The following is a 19,790-nucleotide window of genomic DNA, read 5'->3' as shown; positions in this document are numbered from 1 at the left end:
TATACACATATACTTATCACACACATTGAACATTGATAATAGTGATCAAGATACAAGGAAAGAATAGAAAGCAAAAGTTATTTTAATTTTCCTATGAATACAGTTTGTTTATACAAGCAATACATAACAATACAGATATATCTTTCTTTAACAATAACATAATCTAATTAGATCACCGTTAAACTTAATCATAATTATACAGTAACATATACATATCTTATATCTATCATAAGCTGTAAAAGGTATAGTGTACTGACTTTGGATTTGTTTTTATTTTTTTTCATTTTCTTCCATTATGCACTTAACTGAACAATCTTGTAACAAAAGCTATGCACTATCCATGAATATACAGAGTGTTTCTAAGAATATGTAATGATTTGAATTTAAACATATAATTGATTGAATGAGTAATAGTTTCATACAAAGTATAATTGAAATAAAAAGTTATATAAACATTAGTGTTTTATATGAAAAGTAGTTGACTTCTGCGTGCATATAAAATTTTAAGAATATATATTTTAAAAACAGAAATATATTTTTGTATATAATTTAGAAAATTATGCGGCGGCTTTAGAAACATCCTGTATGTCTATATACATATAATAACAACACAGTTATACAGGTACAGAAGTTACTGAACATAGGATGTGCGTTTGAATTTTTGTTTATGTGTATGTGTATATAGTAAATAATTATTAAACTTATTATTAAACGATAAAAAATATTATATTGTCATATGATGGCGATTTTTTAGAATATCAAGTATATTACATTAACAAGAAATATTTTAAGAGATAAAGCGTCAATATTCAATTTGTATTTTTTAAAATGCTATAAAACTATGACATATCTCTATATTGATTTTTGCATATATAACTTTTTACATAAAATTAGTCAGGTATTTAAGTATCAGCTTAAAATATATCTTGTACCTTATAAAAACATTATGTTTTAAATTAATAGGATAAAAATATTTATTTAGATTTTCAACTATTTCCATGCATATTTCAACTTTGTTTTACATACCATAATACACCTTGAAGCAAAATTATACTGGATGCAATAATGTGATTTAGAACTTTTAACGATAATAAAGACTATAATAACTATTTTGTATAATATCAAAAAACGTGTCAGTAAGATTATGTAGATTAATTAAAAGCATTAAAAGCGTCTTGTGGCTTTTACTAACATTATAACAATTTATGGAATTAGAAACTGGCACGTTTTGTGATAAAAACAGTGTTAAATCGTATAAAATATAATAAATTTAAACCCAGAGTATTCAAAGCGTAATAAATATAAAACTATATATACATACTGATTCTTCTCTACTTTTTGTTGATTCTGATCAAATATCAGTCTTATGAATAATATTTGTAGAAAACTGTGTTATAATATACATATGTGTATATATAGAATTTATGAAATTCAGCTTGGAAAGCTAATAGAAATTTATGATGCTAGATGATAGTCAGACGCTATCAATTCATTTAACTATATTCAAATGTTAAATTATATTTGCGTGTATTATCTATTTTGATTTTCTGGCATTACAACTCATACTGATTAATTTGTTGTTGCATTTTATTGCATAGAAGCTGTGAAAATTGCAAAAAATTTATTTGTTTTTAAATATAAAAAAGATATTAATATTAAATTGGACAACTTACCTGTCTAATATTATAATCAGGTATTAAAATTATTTTTGATTGATCTGTACTACCAAATAATCCTAATTTCTTCTTCTTACTGGAATCTTTCATAAATATCTGAACTCCCTTATCAACTATTTTCGGTTGTTCGCTCATCTCTTGCCACGCGTGGGTCCAATGCACCTATATTATTGAAAACAATAGAATGTCTAGTTTATCCAAAACTAATTTATTGCTCAGTTTACGAAAATAGGATATTTATAAAATGTACTGACCCGCCATCCACCAAATAAATCACTATGCTCTAAGTATGCTATTCTCTTATCAGTAAGCAATAATACATCTTTGTTAATGTACATGTGATAAAAATAGATATCAGTATTCGCATATTTTCCTTTTTCTAATTCCTGTAAAAGAAGAGTATTCATAAATATTACAAGATATTACATAAGATTATATACATATATATATATATATATACTTATATATTTACACATAAGATTTTATGTCCCTCAGCTTCATCTCTGACATATGGTCTAACCAAACAGTCTAGTTGTAAAAATCTAGATGGTCTTACTTTCTTTACTTCTTCATTCAACTCAGTTGCACTGAAATAATTAATGAATAATGAAATAATTTAGATTATCCTTTTAGTATATTTGATAATTAGATTGATATTTAGATTGATAGACACAGTTTATCTTTTTTACCGTTTCACTGCTCCAAATGAACCACTAGCAAAATCTATAACTCCAGCAGTTGGTCGAGTAACAAGACCAACCATGCCTTTCCCAAATCCTTTAAAGAATCCTTCCACACCTTCTTCTTTGGCACCCGATATGGGCTTCATCACAACACCAGTTACACCATCAAAAACACCCTAAAAGCCATATATATAATTATTCATCTCTTTTCGTTTTTGTCTATCTATCAATAAAAGTTGTACTAATTTTTATTCCTTATTTTCACTTACCATTATCAAACCTTTTCCACTACGAGCAAGACCTTCTTGCAAGTTGGCTGGCTGTTTGTTAAGCTGTTCTTGTCGTTTTCTCTGATAGTCTTTGTCAAACGTTAAGGCAGCTATACCTTTACCTATAATAAAAATAAAAATGAAATTGGAAAAATATATAGAATAATTAATTTAATAATACAAAAACCAGATGTACCCATAGCTCCAGTAATTTTAGAAACAGCTCCAGCCATTCCACCAACAGTGTGACCTAACATACTCCTCATACCAAGAAGCAAACCTTCTGCAAATTCTCCGGGCCCTTGTATGGCACCTTGGAAAGGTTCATAAAACAAATCTTCAATGCCCTTCATAGTACCTACCACTAGGCCATACGGATTGCCTATTACATCGAGTCCCAGAACGAGAACGTAAACTTGTTTAATTGCTTGTCCTACATAATGTGTTGTTGCTTCAGAAATAAGCTGTTTATTGGTCATAAAAATGTACTCTCTTTCGAAATATGCTAATCTGCAAAGAAAATTGAAATGTATTATTCCCATATGATTTATTTCCTAGTAACTTAATTTAAAATTGATTGGTGAAAAGGTTTACTTGAAGACAATATCATTGATGTCAGTTAACGTAACACCTATTCCTTGTAACAATACATTTAATACTTGAGGTAGTGCAGATGGCCCGCTACCACTACCGCTCATTGAGAAACTTATATGAATCTGGAAAAGATGATGTCACTTATAGAAATATGGTTACAATTAATTTGAAGTGTAAAGTAACGAACCTTCAAGGGAGAAAAGTGAAGTAGATCAAAGAAATTCTTCTGTTCGGCTGTAGTAATCAAACTGACATGATACATCAGAGGTTCATTAACGAGTTCCATGTCCAATTTAAATAATTTACTCTAAAGTATACAATAAAATAATTATTATAGTATTTTAGAATTGTATATTTTATGCATATAAAGTAGATAGAACTCACTTCTTCCGCATCGTTCATTTCATTTGCTTCAAACAGTCCCACGATCGCGTTAATAAATACAATATCTACTTTCACATGAAACTCTTGTATAAGAACCTTAAAGTACCGAAATTGTTGTACATTACTATGTTCAAGTAGTCGTTTAACCATACTAAGTTCAGCGAATGGTTTCATAACTATTAAAAAATAATTTGAGAAACATATAATCACATATGTAACACTTATTTTAGTCTTTAATATAAAAACTTACCTGTGCTCGCTGTAACACTCTTTGGTGGCGGAACTGGAGCTAATATAACTGGAAAAACGCAGTCTGTAAGTTGATTATCAATTTGCAGCCTGTTGATCTTTGCATGTAACTGCACTTGATGCACTGAAGTACGGTATTGCAACCATAAACCAGTTTGAAAAGTACGTCGTAGACAACGACGATGTGGTTTTAACATTTCCATATTTAAATAATCAACCTGAAATTAAAATTAATTAGTGATTAAATTGAAAGTTGAATAAAAAAATTATGAAATTATTATTTTCATTTACATTACCTCTAATTTTGGTTCAAGTATTACTTTTTGTATTGGACTTTTATCCATTTGTAATTCACGTATATATTTTTGATAGCCTTCTTCTATAACTATTACCTCTCTTGTATCAAGATTGCGCCAACGATGGTTAACAGATTTGCGCGTTTCCCACATAATTCCAGAACTAAATTATAAAATTTGCCAATATGTGAAAACTGTGATAATTGTTAAAATAATGAAAATTAATATGTGTAAGGACGTACCTAGCTATACACAAATATAACAATTCAGTTCTCATGACGTTGTTAACGAGTGAGAAGCCAACTCCGTGAATACTTATTGTTATTTCCTGTTCTATAGGTTCAAAATCACCTGCTAGTTCGCAATCTTCTGCAACTTTCATATTTGTTGTAAATAGAAGCACTCGTTGTGTACCATCCAAAAATGATACATAGTATACTTCTTCTTCTAGATCTGGCAATTGAAAACCTCCTAAAGTGTCCTAAAAAATAAAATTTTTAATGTCTTTTTAATGATTTTTATTAAATATTGAATATTTACTTTTCGAAGAGTTTCTTCAATTTCTTTTTTATTGTTGTCTTCCCAGACTAATTTCCGCGGACCTGCAGGATTTTCCCAAGTGTAAAACATTCTATTGTATGACTGTACAGATCTATAAAGTAATTTACAATATAATAACATTAATAATAATATTAACTTCTGCATTAATGTTCATACCTGACATTTAGTGAACCTTTTTCCCAGAAATTAATTGTATGTGGAGTATGATTAATAATTAAAGCTGGGGCATTTCCAGAAGTGTACGCAGATAAGGAAATGTACACTCCACCTTCGCTTATTTGTATATCTACATTAATTCCTCCATACTGTTAAATAAAAGGAATTGTAGCAACATAAATTACATTACATTCGGAGAGAAATAAAAACAGAACAAACCTTATTATTTAATTTTAACAAAGTCGTATGGTTCTCTGTGTAAATAAATGGTGCAGTTTTTTCAGGGTTACCTGCGATTCTAGCACTTAGAGTTTTCTGTTCATGATCAGAACGAGGCCAATAAGCTGCACATTCTCTGGCAGGTACCTATAAGTAAATGAAATAATAAATATTTTTATTTAGATACATTAAAATTAATAATATACATTATATATTACAATTCTTTCTTTTGTAAATAACTATTACCTTGATCATAGGATCAGCTGGCCTATTACCTTCTTGGCATTCAATGAGATAATCAGAGTTATTTATCAGTACATAATACGGAGTAAATGTAATTTGTTTTGTCAAAGAATTATAAGTCAATTGATTGTGAACTCCAATCTGTAATTCATAAGAAATATTGCTGATATAAGAATATGGTGATTAAATAATGGAACTATAAATAAGGAAAAATACTACTAACTTGATATATTTGACCATTATATTTACAAATAACTACTCCCTCACTTCCTGCAACATCTATTGGAAATTTATCTGACCATTCACCATTCTCAACCCTGATCATTGCTTTCTTTTTACCAAAGAATACTTTGGAGCGAAATGAGAACAATATTGGTCCCTTAAAATTCTCTGGATGATAAAGCACATTTAGATGATCTTCTCCACTCTGAAAATATTTATATATATAAATTTTGTGCTAATGTTAATTGTATTTCAATAATTTAACTGTACACGAAAAATGCAATTAATTGCATTTTTGAACATATTTATACAATGTTACATTACATTCACCAACACCAGCCAGCTTTCTTTTATAATTTTAATTATATATCTCAATAAACAAAGCTTGAACTTATAAATTTTTGTATGTTATGAATCCTTTTTGTATTTAAAGTTTTCATACAAATTTTACAAAAACTCCTTGTATTAATGTTGCATTAAATTATTACTATTTCATTATTACAACATTGTTGCATTATTACTATTTCTATGTGTTTAATCTCATAGCAATCATGCCTTGTACGTGCCATAATAATACATATACAAGTATATAAGCAGGAATATCTTACTCATAGCTAGGAAAAATGTGTAATGTTGCAAGATTATGATAGTACCACAATATGCCAACTAATGAACAAAACAGAGTATGAATGAAGCTTAGTACATTTTTTTGTTAATTTTGGAAGAGTATATGCATGTAAATGTCATTAATATTAGCTAGTAAATTATAGTTAGTAAAAAAACACTGATAATAATGTGTACGAACATGTAAGACATTAATATATGGACGCAAGTAGTTAGTTAAATATATTAGATAATATGAAAAGTCTATTCTACAGTTTATAAGATTAAACCACCATCAATATAAAATGAAATCAATATATCACCGAACGTGCTTTCTTCCTCTTGTATTCTGTACGTGATTGATGAGGTTTCACACAAACCAAATTCTGAAAGATACCTTTCTATGTATTAGAATTCGCGAAATTGGCAAAGACGAAATTAATTTTTTAAAAAATTTTGTAAGATTGCTTTTAATATTTATGATTCAACCCAGGACCATGACTGATATAAGTCACAATAAAAGTTTAATATTGAAAAGCTATTCCAACATTCTGCGACATGCTGCTGTTTTATTACATTAAATAAATATACTTGACTTAAACAGAAAAAAGAATTAAAAGACTTGTATGCTGTATTTAACGATGCACTTTTCGAGAATACTCTAGGATCTTTTAAAATAAATTTTGCACACCAAGAAATATAGCAGTCATTAATATATTATAAGAATTATTTAATTAACATTGTGTCCAAAGCATGAAAAATACTGTAACATGAAATCACTACCTTGATTGGACTTGAGTGTTCTTTGCCACCCTTACTTGATTTCTGTAAAATAATGTATTGAATAAGATATAGTTATAGAAAATTAATAGTTTGCAACATAATACTACTTCCAGCATGCGTAATGTGGCATAGCACTTACATATGGCACAAAAATATCATAACTCAAGCATTGCATAGAGATTAATTACATACCTAATACAACTACTAAAAAGAAATTCATATTATTGTTTAATATATTAGAGTACTTTATTACGATATTATAAAATTATAAATAAAATTTGTGTATTTATACTTAAGGGTATTTTATTTAATGAAGAATTTTTTTTCTTTTTTTATTAAAAAGAAAAAGAATTATTAAAGGAAAAATAATAAGCGAGATTTACATGAAGCAGAAAATAAAATTATTGTCGCTTAATTAATTGTTTAGAATAAATTTCATGATACTTACCCGATAAGACAACATCAAGCCTGTTTTATTTAACATCCAAAATGGACAATATAAAGCCATAATGATAGAACCATGTTTGTATGATGTATGCATTCCCAAATCCATTATAACTTTTTGTGCACTATCAAAAGATTCAAAAGACCATACAGAAAATTCTGGTGGATTTGCAAGTATCTCACCTCTACATGACCAATCTTTTTCTAAATAATTTGGTAACTATAACATATAATTAAGTAAGTTATATGAGTCACAATGTATAGAAATGTGATTTACTTACTTTTATGATTATATAAGACTTTCCTGGGTCAATTGTAGGAATCTGATAAGATGTGCCAGCTTCTAAGAGTTTTTCTTGTACATTTCCAGGTAAACATACAATAATATCAATAGGCAAAAAATTCTTCAAATATACAGCTGGGTATAAATGAACATTATAGATTGTACTTGCTATAGTATGTCGACTAGTAGTCTCAAAATAAACTTGTTCCATTTCACCAACAACCTGTAAGTATTATAATACATTTTCAAAATATATAAATTCTGTTTTAAAATATTGGAATTATTTTTTCTCTACTATGTTATTCTATTATTCTCTCTACTACTGTCTAAATAATAAAAGACTCTTTCAATGTTTAAAGCATAACAGTAACAATACACTCCGTTTTATAACACCAATAAAACGTAAAAAAAAAAAACGTGCAATGAACACATTATACTGAATACCAACATAAATTTTCAACAACTATTTGAACATTTTATGCATAATACAGATAAATTAAAAAATTAACCATAATACATTGTAAAAACTTGTTACTGAAATGCATTGAAATAAAAAATAAAACAGTGTCTACAAAGAAAATTAAACAAAGAAAAGTCCTATAAAATAAAAGATCTGTTCTCATAATTTAATGACTGAAAATAGTCGAGTTTAATAAAAAGAATTAAATTCAATATAAAAATAATTTGTTCATATTTCTCTGTTTTTGTTTTGTTGTAATTATATTATTAATATGACACAATTAACAATTGTAACAGAAACCATGCCAATAACCATTTCCAATCAAACATATAGGGATTCTCTATCGATAATCAGTATAATAACTATACTTATCCTACAATATTATTTGTTACAGGTATACATCCACATTAAAATTATTAACTATCTAATAGCGGCAGTAAAGATATTTATTTAGCTGATACCCAACGTATACTAAGTAGCAACTGATTCTCAAACTAGTTTAGAAAAAGACGGTAGTACCTGTATAGGTGCTTCCAGATATTTTTTGTGCTCTGAGGGTAAAGTTTTCAAGCAAAGACGCTTGACGCAATCAATGAAATGACAGAATACGGATCGCCAGTTAATAGCATTCAATAATAAGCCAATAGTGTTGTTATTATATAAAATACTACCAACCACAATCATCATGAAAAACATCTAAAAGTAAAAACTGCTGCTTATAAAAGCATGTAGTGTAACTTTTTTAACGAAATTTTGTTTGATTACAGCATATGAAAATACAAATAAATCAAACGTACTGTTTCATTATATGACTATCAAACGTAATCGAAACGTCGTGAATAATAGTATTACACGTACTACACAGTGTGAAATTTTGAAAGATAGAAATCAAATATAAAAATTTTCTAAGTGTGTACATAAATAAACGCGTTTCATTTTGTTACCTTTATGTAAAATGGTTCTACAGCTTCTTGCCTCACTCGAGCTTCACATTTTAACAACTTTGTCATACTAACTGTTTTCTGTAAATCTTTCCAAATAAATTGTTCTAGCGAAACCATATATCTAAAAAGGAGAATTAAATAAGTATTATAGAAGGACATAAAAAATACAAAATTTATATAAAAGTATAAAGTACCCTTCAACACTGAAAAATAGCCCATAAACATTTGTTGGTGTATATACAGTGTCTAGTGGAAGATTTAATTTACTATCTGGAGCAACAGTTCCCACGCATTCAACTTCATTTCCACGCTTAGTCATATAATATACAGATATTGGTTGACTAAAATGATTGTGTACCTAAAAAATTATTACTTGCAATTATTACTAAAGCTTAGGAATAAGAACTTATGCAATTTACCTGTAAAATACTTCTAAGAGTAACAATAGTACTTCCTTCATCTACTATAACATCAGAAACAATACCCCATTCTTCAGAACCGTCCTTTCGATATTTCAGTGAAAAGAATCTTTTATCAGCTCTTAACACAGGTACAGCCAAAGTTCTATTAATTTCTTTAAACTTTAAAAAATATTATATATTAACTAACTAGAAATTATTTTAGTTATATAAAATAAACTCATAAATTTATACACTTTAAAAGTATTACCGAAATAATAAACTTATCATCGTCTTTTTCTTTGATTGTTTCAATTTTCAATTGATCAAGCAGTGGTATCTCAGTTTTTGTTGTCCTCGGAGCTAACTGTACTGACGCACCAGATTCAAGAATTACTTCCATATACGAATCTGCATTATTACTTGTAAGTTTGGATCCATCATTAAAAACCTAAAAAAAGATATGTATATTTATTTTATATACATAGTTCATAGTATTATATTTATAATTAAAAGAACATAAAAAATTCAACGGCAATAAACCTTGAAGTGACTGCGCTCCAAATCTAAAACTATCGCTAAACCAGTTTCATTCTTAAGTACATATGGTGCTACACTTTTAGCCGCTCCTTTCCCACTAGCTTCCATAGCAGATGAAAATGCATTACCGAGTTGTTGTAATACATCGAGACATGTTTTAGTCACGGTTATTTCCAAATTTTCCTATTGCAAAATGTCATAAAGATTTTACGTGAAATATACAATAAAAAAAAATCAATGTTTACGAACTTACAGTTGATATTATATCAATAGACATTTTGGGAATCTGATGTAATTCTTCTGTTTCACTATCTGATGTAGGACTGGCCGCACTTGCGCCTCTAGAATCCGGTGATACATCATTAAATTGAATCTAACATACAAAATGAATAAAAAGATACATAAAAACAATGAAAGAAGTTCTAAGAAATGTAACATTTCAATTTAAAAAATTTAAATACATTACTTTAACTTTTAGTTCCCAAGGTGTAGAAATCCGTTTTTCATTTCTGATCCCCTCTATTGGTTCAATTAATGGTTCCCACAATGCTAGACAACTATTATAATACGCCATAATTACCGACATTGTATACTCCATGTTCATCTAAAAGTATTTGAATTTTAAACGAATAGTGCAAAAAAATCTTCATTACAGTCATACCACTATATCTTACAGTTTTTGTACTCCAATCACTAATGTTACTTTCAAAGCCAATATGAAGTAGAAGCATTGGCAATGTTTTATTACCAATGCCCGCTTCTAATGTGAGTAAAATTGTTGGTGCAGAGATTATTGCTAATTCTGGCTTATAAATTGTAGTATCTTCATCATCAGAATATACAACATCTTCTATGGCCTCTACTCCTACTTCTAAAGAGGGAATAGAAAACATATAGAGGCAAATCACGTTAAATAAGAAGAACTTAAGTGTACATTAAATATATATATATATATATATTTTACCTGTTTTTAAGAACCAAAAATCATTTTCTTCAAATGGAGTGACAACCCATAATCCTTCGTAATTTCGCTCAGTAATAATAACTTCCTGATCTTGCTCTTGTGTCTTTGTAGCAGTATGAACTACTTTATTTAATATTTCTATGACACCTATAAATAGCAAATTCGATTAGTGATTCAATTTCGACATTAATTACCAATAATTTATTGAATCACCTGGCGAAACTGATAAGTGAATGTCTGTGCAACAAATATCAATGTGAAGTCCTTTTCCTTCTGGTGTAGAACCTGCTACACTTATACTACATGGTCTTAGCACCTTTATAAAATTAACATTTTAGTCGTTTCATATGTAGGAATAATATAAATCATAAGTGAACATTTTTATAAGAATCTTTACCTGATATATCCAATCACTTCTCTTCGCGGTATTATATATACCAGCTAGAATCGATAAATCTTTTATGGTGCCTGCTATTACTTGATGTTCATCCATCATACGTACTTTCAACAGTAATTCAGTCTAAAGAAATGTTACACATATGAAAGAAACAATATATATCATATACACCAATAAAAATACGTCAAGTAGATATTACATTTAATATAATACAATTAGAATTTATGTCATCCATGTCCTCTAACAAAATAATATCGGGTTTCTCAATATGTACATTAACCGTAAACATTTTTTTAATTGGTGATACAGTTTGTTTCTTTTTAATTGCTGATTCGTTATAATTCTTTGGTTGCACTGCTTTATTTGTCGATGGTTCATCAATAGTGAAAAAATCTTTCACTTTCATTAAATAGTCAAGTGACACAATAATACTAAATGAAAAGACTCGAATATCAACTGAAAACAAACTCAATTAAAAATTTTTTAATGACAATAAGGACATATTCTATATTAATTAAAAAATATTTTTCAACTCACCAAACATGTCATTTGAACTTTGTCTAATGGTCATATCTAACATACTGCGAACAGGTTTGGATTCTTTTTCTATATCATCCATGGAAGGCACTGCCGTAGTTCTTTCCATGATTCTTGTAAGAGAACCTTGCCTATTTTGACGTATGTCGTCCAAAGTACAGTTCATAAGAAGAATTGAAGTTGCCATTAATCCATCGGCAAATATTCGACCTTTTAACGCGAAATGGGTTAAACAAAATTTCGCTAATCCATTCTCCGGTAAATGAAGCAGAGAACTTTGTGATTGTAGCTGTAATTAATTTGAATAATTTATACATATGTCGTTATCAACTTACTATCCCACTATCCCACTATCCACAAAATAAAAATTTTCCGGTTGTATGTATATATATTTAATTGATATTACCATTTTTGAACCTCCTGTAAATAAAGTAATCATAAGACTATCCATAACAAACTCAAATTTGATGGACGTGTGTGTATGTACTTGCTCTTGCGAGTTTGGATCTTCTGCATCTTCTGCAGTAGCTCTTAGAAACCTATCTGCTCAGATAAAGACATTAGTTCATAATTTCTTTACTTTATTATTGTAAATAAAGCAAATTATATATTCTTACCACTTTGTCGATGTTGTAAAACTTCTACTTCAAGTTTCTTTTCGGATTGACTAACACTTGCTGTGAGCTTTGTATCTTCAACTGTTTCACCTAAATTTTTTTCTAATACTTTCAATGCAGTCGCATAATCCTCTTTACTTATTAATATATTAATTTTATTTAGTCTACCCGACATGTCAATATCAGGTATAGATGTAAACCAAGCAGTAGATAAATTACGTTTAATGAGTAATGTAAAACTGACTGGTTCTAACAGCAATATTTCGTTTTCAATCGCGAACTTCTCCATATTTAGTCTTACACTATTGTAAAAATAATACATTAAATAATTGTAATTATCAAGATTAGTAAATATTACTAAATTCTGTAAATAATTAATTATTACCGGGACAACTTTAAATTTTGTAGCTCGATTCTCATTTCATCGACAATAGGACAATCTCCAGCATCATTTGTAACTTCTAATTTCTTAAAAACATTACATATAGTAAGGTTACCCATATCTAGTGTTAAACAATGATCACTTTTCGAATGCATTGGTACATATATAACTGGAGCCTAGATAACAATTTCGTCATAACGTAAATGATTTAGTAAACAAAAAATCGAGTTATTTTTCTACACATTTTTCTACATACTTTAATTTTTACTGCAAGGCCAATACGTGCCGCGCTTTCTTTAACGTCTTTAATATTTGTCTTCGCGGCTTCTGCAGCTGCTGCTGATGCATCCCTTATGGCTTGTTGAGCCGTTTGAAAATTGTTTAAAAAGCTCTAAAAGATGAAATATTCTTTAATGCCATTTATTTACTAAGATATTTTGACTATTATATAAGATTTTTTTACCATTATACTAGTAACAAACATATTCAAAAAGACGATGCGATAACAGCCCATAACAACTGTGATAGACATATTATTTTTATCAATGTCTGACGGCTCAACATTATACATTATAGCTTGGATTTGCAAGGATTCAGTATCTTCTGTCACTGATACAATCTATATATCAAAAAAGTAATTAATTATATTATTACAATAAATTAACATTTAATTGATTTAGTAAGAAAATAAAGACTTACATCCTTATAACCTGACGCTTCGTTAAGATCTTTAATGCTAATAGAAGATAAATTAACATTTGCTTGAGAATAGGAAGCTTTCATTATAAATCCGGCAGTGATACCATCGATATAAAATGCAGTAATTTCTCTACAATCGCTAGTTATCTTCATACAAATAGTCCCAACTTTTGCTTGAACTTTTAGATCTACGTGCTCCATCATTGTTCTTCTCCGTCCTAAACATATATGTATAATTATAATTTATAACTTCAGCTTTAAAGTATAAAAACATATAATAGAAGTATACTTACGTGTCGTTGACCTAAGTTTTTGCTTTTGAATTTGTTCTCTTAAAAATGTAGAAGTTTCTTCTTGAATGGAAACCAAATGAGAAGGTCGTGGACGTATGCGAGGCTCTTTTTCAAGTTTACTACTTGCTATGACATTCATTTGATCCTACAATTTAAATATGAGACAATATAATTTACCCTTTATTACTCATATACGCAAAATTTGTTGCTACTATAAATTACCTGCACATATGATATAAATTGAAGAAGATTTATAAGAGCTTCTTGGTGTAATAGAACATCCAATGTTGTAAATTCTAATTTTAGTAATTGAAGAACAGATCCGTGTTTCGTCTTAAATTCAGGAGATCGCTTATTTACCTAAAAATAAGTATAAAAGAGTTAAATTATATCCCGTGAATAATTTATTTCATAATATAAATCTATTTACTTACATTTATATACTTTACTGTTATCAAATATTCATGTCTACCTGATAGCATCGGAGTGGTTATCATAAATATTTCTCTTTGATTGTAATGTTGCTTGACTTGAACTCCGCCTAATCTTAATAATATCTCTTGATCATAAGTCCGTTGTAACATCTCTGCTTCTAATTGTAGTACCTCGAACTTCACAAATGGTATTATTTCATTACCCTTTTGGGATGAAACTTGTATTGCAAATTCTATAATAAATAATATAATTTTTGAGTAATATCTAATTACTTATAAAACATCATTTGTTACCTTTCATTTCAAATTTCATTTCCATATCAATCGTTTGTTTAACTGAAGTTACAGTAGAATCTTCTTCTTTCTTCTTCTCAGTAATGGTGGTAGTTATATCTTTCAGCAAAGATAATTGTGAAACAGATTTACTCTAAAAAATATTTTTTAATCAGAATAGAACATCTAATAATCAATGTATAATACAAAATGTACCATAAATGACTTCTGGAGATCTGTTGGTTCCTCTTTTGGCTGCGGTATGCTCTGAGCAATAGAAAGAGCTTGCAATAAACGAATATCTAAAAAAATTAAAAGAGAAGATTATATTCTGTGTATTATTAATATATACTATTTACTAAAACAAAATTTTGTTCCAAAATGATACCTGTTATATTAACAACAACTGATGGTAATTGACCTATCAACCTTAATTTTGGAAGTAATGGATCATCCGTTACCAAACATTTGTGAAATTGAATTTCAAGCGTTGTTGGGTGTAATAATGTCATAGAATCATCCACATTTGATAATACTGTGCGCCATTCTTCACCAGGCAATGAAACTAATACCTATTTTACATCATAGTTAAATGTGATCATATTGATGACTACACATTTGATACATAAGAAATTGAAAATACATACTTGAAAATCGACTATCTTTAAAACAAATTTATCATAACTATGTTCTCTAAGATGCAATAGCACATCTTCTTCAGTTTTACCCATGCTGATTAATTGTTTAACAGATACATTTGTCTTATCATCGCCCTTTGGTTTTTCCAAAGAATGTATTTGCAAGCTACCAAGATTTACAACTAATAATGATTTTGTACTATCATAAAATCCATCATGTGGTATGATTAACTGAGAAGCTTGCATATTAACCTGTTATGTATTTATGTATTTTTATAGATATTAAATTTTGTTCATTATAACGAATGTATATTGTTGAATGAATTGTTACCTGTATGTCTAATACTGAATGCTTTTGAATAGCATGCTCTAAACCTAAAGCCGACATTTCTTTCAAACCTTCTAATTGTACAGCAGCAGCTGCTTGAAGACTAAGCATGAAAGTAATCATTTAAATGTTAAAATACTTACTGTTGAAAAACGGTATAATGTATATAATATCCTTACTTGTTCAAAGTCGATGAATTTTGTACTTTAAACAAGTTAACTATTTCTATCACAGTCTGTGCATCGTAAATAATATCCACAGATTTCGATTTTACTATCATACGATCGCCACATAATTTATCGAGAGGATTCTTTTCATACGATACTGATATTAAAACATTATCTGCGCCATGCTGATGGGAATTAAAAAGTGAAGGAATATGTTCATCTTGTTTCGTTCCTAATAATTTCATCTCATTAATCGATGCTGTAACTCTATAACAAAAAAAAACATCATATATTAATTCAAATTTTTATCAGAACTATTTTTATAATAAAAAACACATACAAAATAGCATTAGCAGATGGTCTCGATTTGAAACCAGCCTCAACACTATGGAGCTGAAGATCCAAAATACAAGGATGCTTTTTATCTGTATCTAAAATTATAATTTGTAGCTCATGTAAAAGAAATCGCGTGTCGATCATTTCATATGTTTCGGGATAATGAGCTGGTGCACTATTTTCTTGATAGTCAATTGCTCTATATAACTTTTCTTTCTCTTGTGGTGTCATTGCCTGCTCGAATTTCCGCACTAAAATATTTAAATAAATCAAAAAAAGTAAATAAGAAGATTATTTAATTTATGTGTCTTAAAATATAATATATAAAATATAATCGAATTTATTACTTATAGCAGCTGCAGAGTTCAATTCTTGTGTTTCCTCTGTCTGTGTACTGGACCACAAGAAACCGAACCAACCGCGTTTCGCTTTTAGACTTTTTTCTCTTTCAGCCATTCTCTCTACCTACGAAATATGAGTAAAAATCCAACTTATTAACGATCATAAAAAATATATATTTTTTACGAGATAAGAGTTTTTGTCAACTAACTTCCATTTCTATCTTTTGTCTAATAATGACTAAATTAAAAATGTCCAATTTTCTTTCACACTGAGTAAGATGATCTGCTATTTCTTGTGTGACTTTTTTGGTCGTTAGTTTTGTTTGATAACTGTCAGCATAAGAGCGACACATATCTCGATGTTCTTTCATGTGATTCCAATCCCAATTTCTACGTTTTCTACGTACTTCTTCTTCTAAGACACAAACATATGCAAACTTCCACCTGAGGATAATAACTTATTAGACAAACATCTTCTTTTTATTTCTAATTATTCAGGATAATTTATTACCATTCTTTATAATATCCTCTATATGATGTTAAATTTGGTCTATACTTTCTAAATGGTGCAGCTTTCTGAGCTTGATCTAAACCCTCTCCTAATTGAACGATGGTTTGATATTGTTTCCTTGCTAATCCTATTCTTAACTTTTGCATTTCCATGTCTAACCATACCTTGGGAATCGTGTAGTTACTTCCATCTGTTTCTGGCTTTGGATTTAATTTTAATTTTGCATTGACATTGATTGGACCTAATACTAAACAAAAAAGAAACAATTATGAAAACATTTTTAATTATAAAACTTAGATGATGAAAAATTAATTAATTTGGTATTAATATTCATTTATGTATTATATATAGTATTCCAACTTATATTTGCTTACAGTATTGATAACCAGGTGGATTATAATCTATGGTTGCAATTCCATTATGAAATAAATTTAAATAATCTGATTTTGTATTACTAAACTGTTCTAGAGTTGTATTGAGATACACTGCCAAACCATCTAGTGTGCATAACTGGAAAAAGATATGTTTTATTCTCAACAACACCTTTAGCACTGTTTATTTACTGGGTTTCCACATACCTTGTAAATTTGTGGAATAGCATACATATCTTTTAAGTTACCAGTTGTTTGCCAAGAATCTGTACAACTTTCTAAGGTAAATGTACTCAATGTAAAACCAACTGAAAAAGGATGGTCTTTGTATGAGATATGATCTTCATATCTCACATGTATCTTTTTGATTTCAATGTGAATATTCTTTATCATACGAGCAATGAGTTTTTCAATCATTGAATCATCTAATTTTTCTTGTGCTGAAAGATACAAGTAAAATAATGACTGCTTAAGCTACTCAATTAAAAAATACAAAATCATAAAATTATTTAATGAAATATTGTTACATTTGATATCTGCTAATTGTTTCTTTTTTTCAACTCTTGCAAGTTCTGCATGTTTTGCTTCAAGTTGTATTCTTGCTTCTTTTTCTGCATCATATGCAACCTGACTTGAAGGTACTACAAGTATAAATAGTTCCTCAACTATTGCATCAATTTGTCCATTCCACATATCTTTGAATGGTATTTTTAATATAAGTTTTCCTGAAGGAAGATAGAAGAATAAACTTATAAAGATTAATTTTATGTTTTGTTATTTATTATACAAGTATACATAATTTGATTTACAAACCTAATCTTCCATATTCCAATCGAATAGGTAGATCCAGTATATCTAATGCACTTTCTTTTATTAATAAGTCTTTTAACACTACATCACCTAAAAGGAAGGAACTATAATGTGTTTTCATTGCTTTTGTAAAAATAAAAAGTATATCTTTATTCCTAAACAAACAATAGGTAGATATATGTTTCCAATTAAATACTGTAAAATACATTGAAAAGAATAGTACCATAACATATCATAATAATATTTTGTAAAAATATTTTCTTATTTTATGTATATGCATAATCAACTTTTGAAAAATAAATGAATTCTAGTTAACTTTTTTTATGTAAATAAAAATAAATTACAAAATTTGATTTACAGGATTTTATAAGAGAAAAAATACAAAACTACACTATATAAATCTCTTTCTAATGTATTTATACAGTACTTGTATTTAATATACAAGAATAAAATATTATGTACACAGTAATGGTAAATGGATTTAAATATTTAAAATTCTATAAGAGACTGTGATAGTAAAGCAACTAATAACAAAGTAATTAAAATAGCAGCTACATGGCTAAAGTAACGAAAATATTCTTTTTTTTCAAACAAGATAACATTAAAGCAACAATATATAAATTGTTTATTTTTTCTCTTAGCATATAACTTTATATGTTACAAAACACATTTCTTAATTTTAATGTATGTATATATGTGTGTTCATAATTTTGATACATGTACTAAACCATAAGCAATAAAACGATGATAAAGTCGAAAAGATCGTAACATAAATAGAAGCTGATCTCACTTCGACGTACTATTAATATATCTGTATGTACATATTTATGAAATATCAAACTGCGTGTTATCATGTGTTATCATCGAATGCGTTTTATTTTTCGAAATTTCCTAGGGCCTCGCCGGACTTTGCGATTAAGTAGAAGCGCACTCCTTGTAACTGAACGCTACATCATACGTACATGAAACGCTCGTAACTTTCAAAACAATTTTTTCGTAACTGTTCGTGAATGCTTACCTCCCCATAAGCTCAATTTTAATTGCGTGCAATCCAAATTTTGAATATATTCTCCCAACACCTTGTTCAGGAGCTCGGCAACAATCGATTCAAAAACCATCTTCGAATCCTTATTTTACGAAATAAAAAGATTTCTATAAAAAGATATTTTTAGTTCACGATAATAAATAAATTATTTAGTCAATTTTCGCGCTCTGGATACACGTTAAACAGTAAACGGGTCAGGCACGAAAGTAATATCGATCGATAAGAACTGCCGCATAACCTTCAAGGTGTTCGTATATGTTGTGTAGAACTAATACAACACACAGATGAAAACAATAATCCGTGTGATCTTATGGCTGCTGTAATTATCGCCACCAAACGTTTTTAATTATTGTCATCATTCATGCTGTTGAAATCTCTATTTAAAATAAATACACTGTCACGCCACACTCGTTGTCTATATTTCGAATTTATCGAAGATGATTTAATTAATCTATATTTATCAATTGGCTTTAAATTTTTTGTAATTTGGATGACGACATTGTTAAAAAATGTGATATTGTCAATGCCTTTTAACGTAGTACGTGATTACATCAACTCTACCTTCACATTCTCTAGCTACTTGCAGTCACTTCATTAGATGACTATATACACACCAAACTTACACGGGTAGACTCAACTA

At 28.6% G+C, this 19,790-nt stretch overlaps 1 protein-coding gene across 4 annotated transcripts; it reads right to left on the bottom strand.

Moving 5' to 3' along the window:
• Positions 1 to 64: 64 nt before the first annotated feature.
• On the bottom strand, positions 65 to 19,766 carry LOC132913980 (intermembrane lipid transfer protein Vps13). Of its 4 annotated transcripts, XM_060972692.1 has the most exons (60): positions 19,124 to 19,766; positions 18,109 to 18,195; positions 17,823 to 18,020; positions 17,503 to 17,735; positions 17,299 to 17,434; positions 16,925 to 17,171; positions 16,623 to 16,857; positions 16,420 to 16,537; positions 16,077 to 16,323; positions 15,749 to 16,003; positions 15,573 to 15,672; positions 15,251 to 15,493; positions 14,992 to 15,175; positions 14,820 to 14,905; positions 14,625 to 14,757; positions 14,331 to 14,563; positions 14,119 to 14,256; positions 13,897 to 14,041; positions 13,604 to 13,821; positions 13,368 to 13,523; positions 13,161 to 13,295; positions 12,908 to 13,080; positions 12,523 to 12,824; positions 12,312 to 12,448; positions 11,906 to 12,194; positions 11,568 to 11,824; positions 11,369 to 11,491; positions 11,185 to 11,287; positions 10,972 to 11,118; positions 10,682 to 10,878; positions 10,474 to 10,611; positions 10,261 to 10,380; positions 10,011 to 10,190; positions 9,739 to 9,918; positions 9,489 to 9,650; positions 9,264 to 9,427; positions 9,070 to 9,190; positions 8,645 to 8,821; positions 7,664 to 7,888; positions 7,387 to 7,602; positions 6,939 to 6,980; positions 6,479 to 6,541; positions 5,554 to 5,757; positions 5,334 to 5,471; positions 5,088 to 5,234; positions 4,869 to 5,017; positions 4,692 to 4,803; positions 4,394 to 4,632; positions 4,152 to 4,314; positions 3,857 to 4,073; positions 3,607 to 3,782; positions 3,410 to 3,529; positions 3,223 to 3,344; positions 2,825 to 3,138; positions 2,629 to 2,750; positions 2,366 to 2,535; positions 2,149 to 2,263; positions 1,931 to 2,062; positions 1,674 to 1,838; positions 65 to 1,601 (listed from the first exon to the last, which is right to left on the bottom strand). In XM_060972692.1, exons 1-60 carry the CDS (start codon positions 19,221 to 19,223, stop codon positions 1,554 to 1,556), a joined length of 9,996 nt encoding a protein of 3,331 aa, XP_060828675.1. In that variant the 5' UTR covers positions 19,224 to 19,766; the 3' UTR covers positions 65 to 1,553. The 4 variants fall into 4 exon arrangements, with proteins under 4 accessions (XP_060828675.1, XP_060828676.1, XP_060828678.1 ...); XM_060972693.1 differs by lacking the exon at positions 6,479 to 6,541 and having other exon boundaries at positions 19,124 to 19,765; XM_060972695.1 differs by lacking the exon at positions 8,645 to 8,821 and having other exon boundaries at positions 19,124 to 19,765.
• Positions 19,767 to 19,790: the final 24 nt, after the last annotated feature.

This window comes from Bombus pascuorum, chromosome 14 (assembly GCF_905332965.1).
Source record: "Bombus pascuorum chromosome 14, iyBomPasc1.1, whole genome shotgun sequence".
Lineage (NCBI taxonomy): Eukaryota > Metazoa > Arthropoda > Insecta > Hymenoptera > Apidae > Bombus > Bombus pascuorum.
Note: the sequence above shows the minus strand (reverse complement) of the source record. Positions and strands in the feature narration are given on the sequence as shown.

Excerpts from the sequence above, each read along its gene's own strand:
- LOC132913980 (XM_060972692.1), bottom strand. The coding sequence starts at position 19,223 with ATGGTTTTTGAATCGATTGTTGCCGAGCTCCTGAACAAGGTGTTGGGA. Across the intron at positions 10,191-10,260 it reads CTATTGATATAATATCAACT|GAAAATTTGGAAATAACCGT; the intron begins GTAAGTTCGTAA and ends ATTTTGCAATAG. Across the intron at positions 4,633-4,691 it reads TTGAAGAAACTCTTCGAAAA|GACACTTTAGGAGGTTTTCA; the intron begins GTAAATATTCAA and ends TTTATTTTTTAG.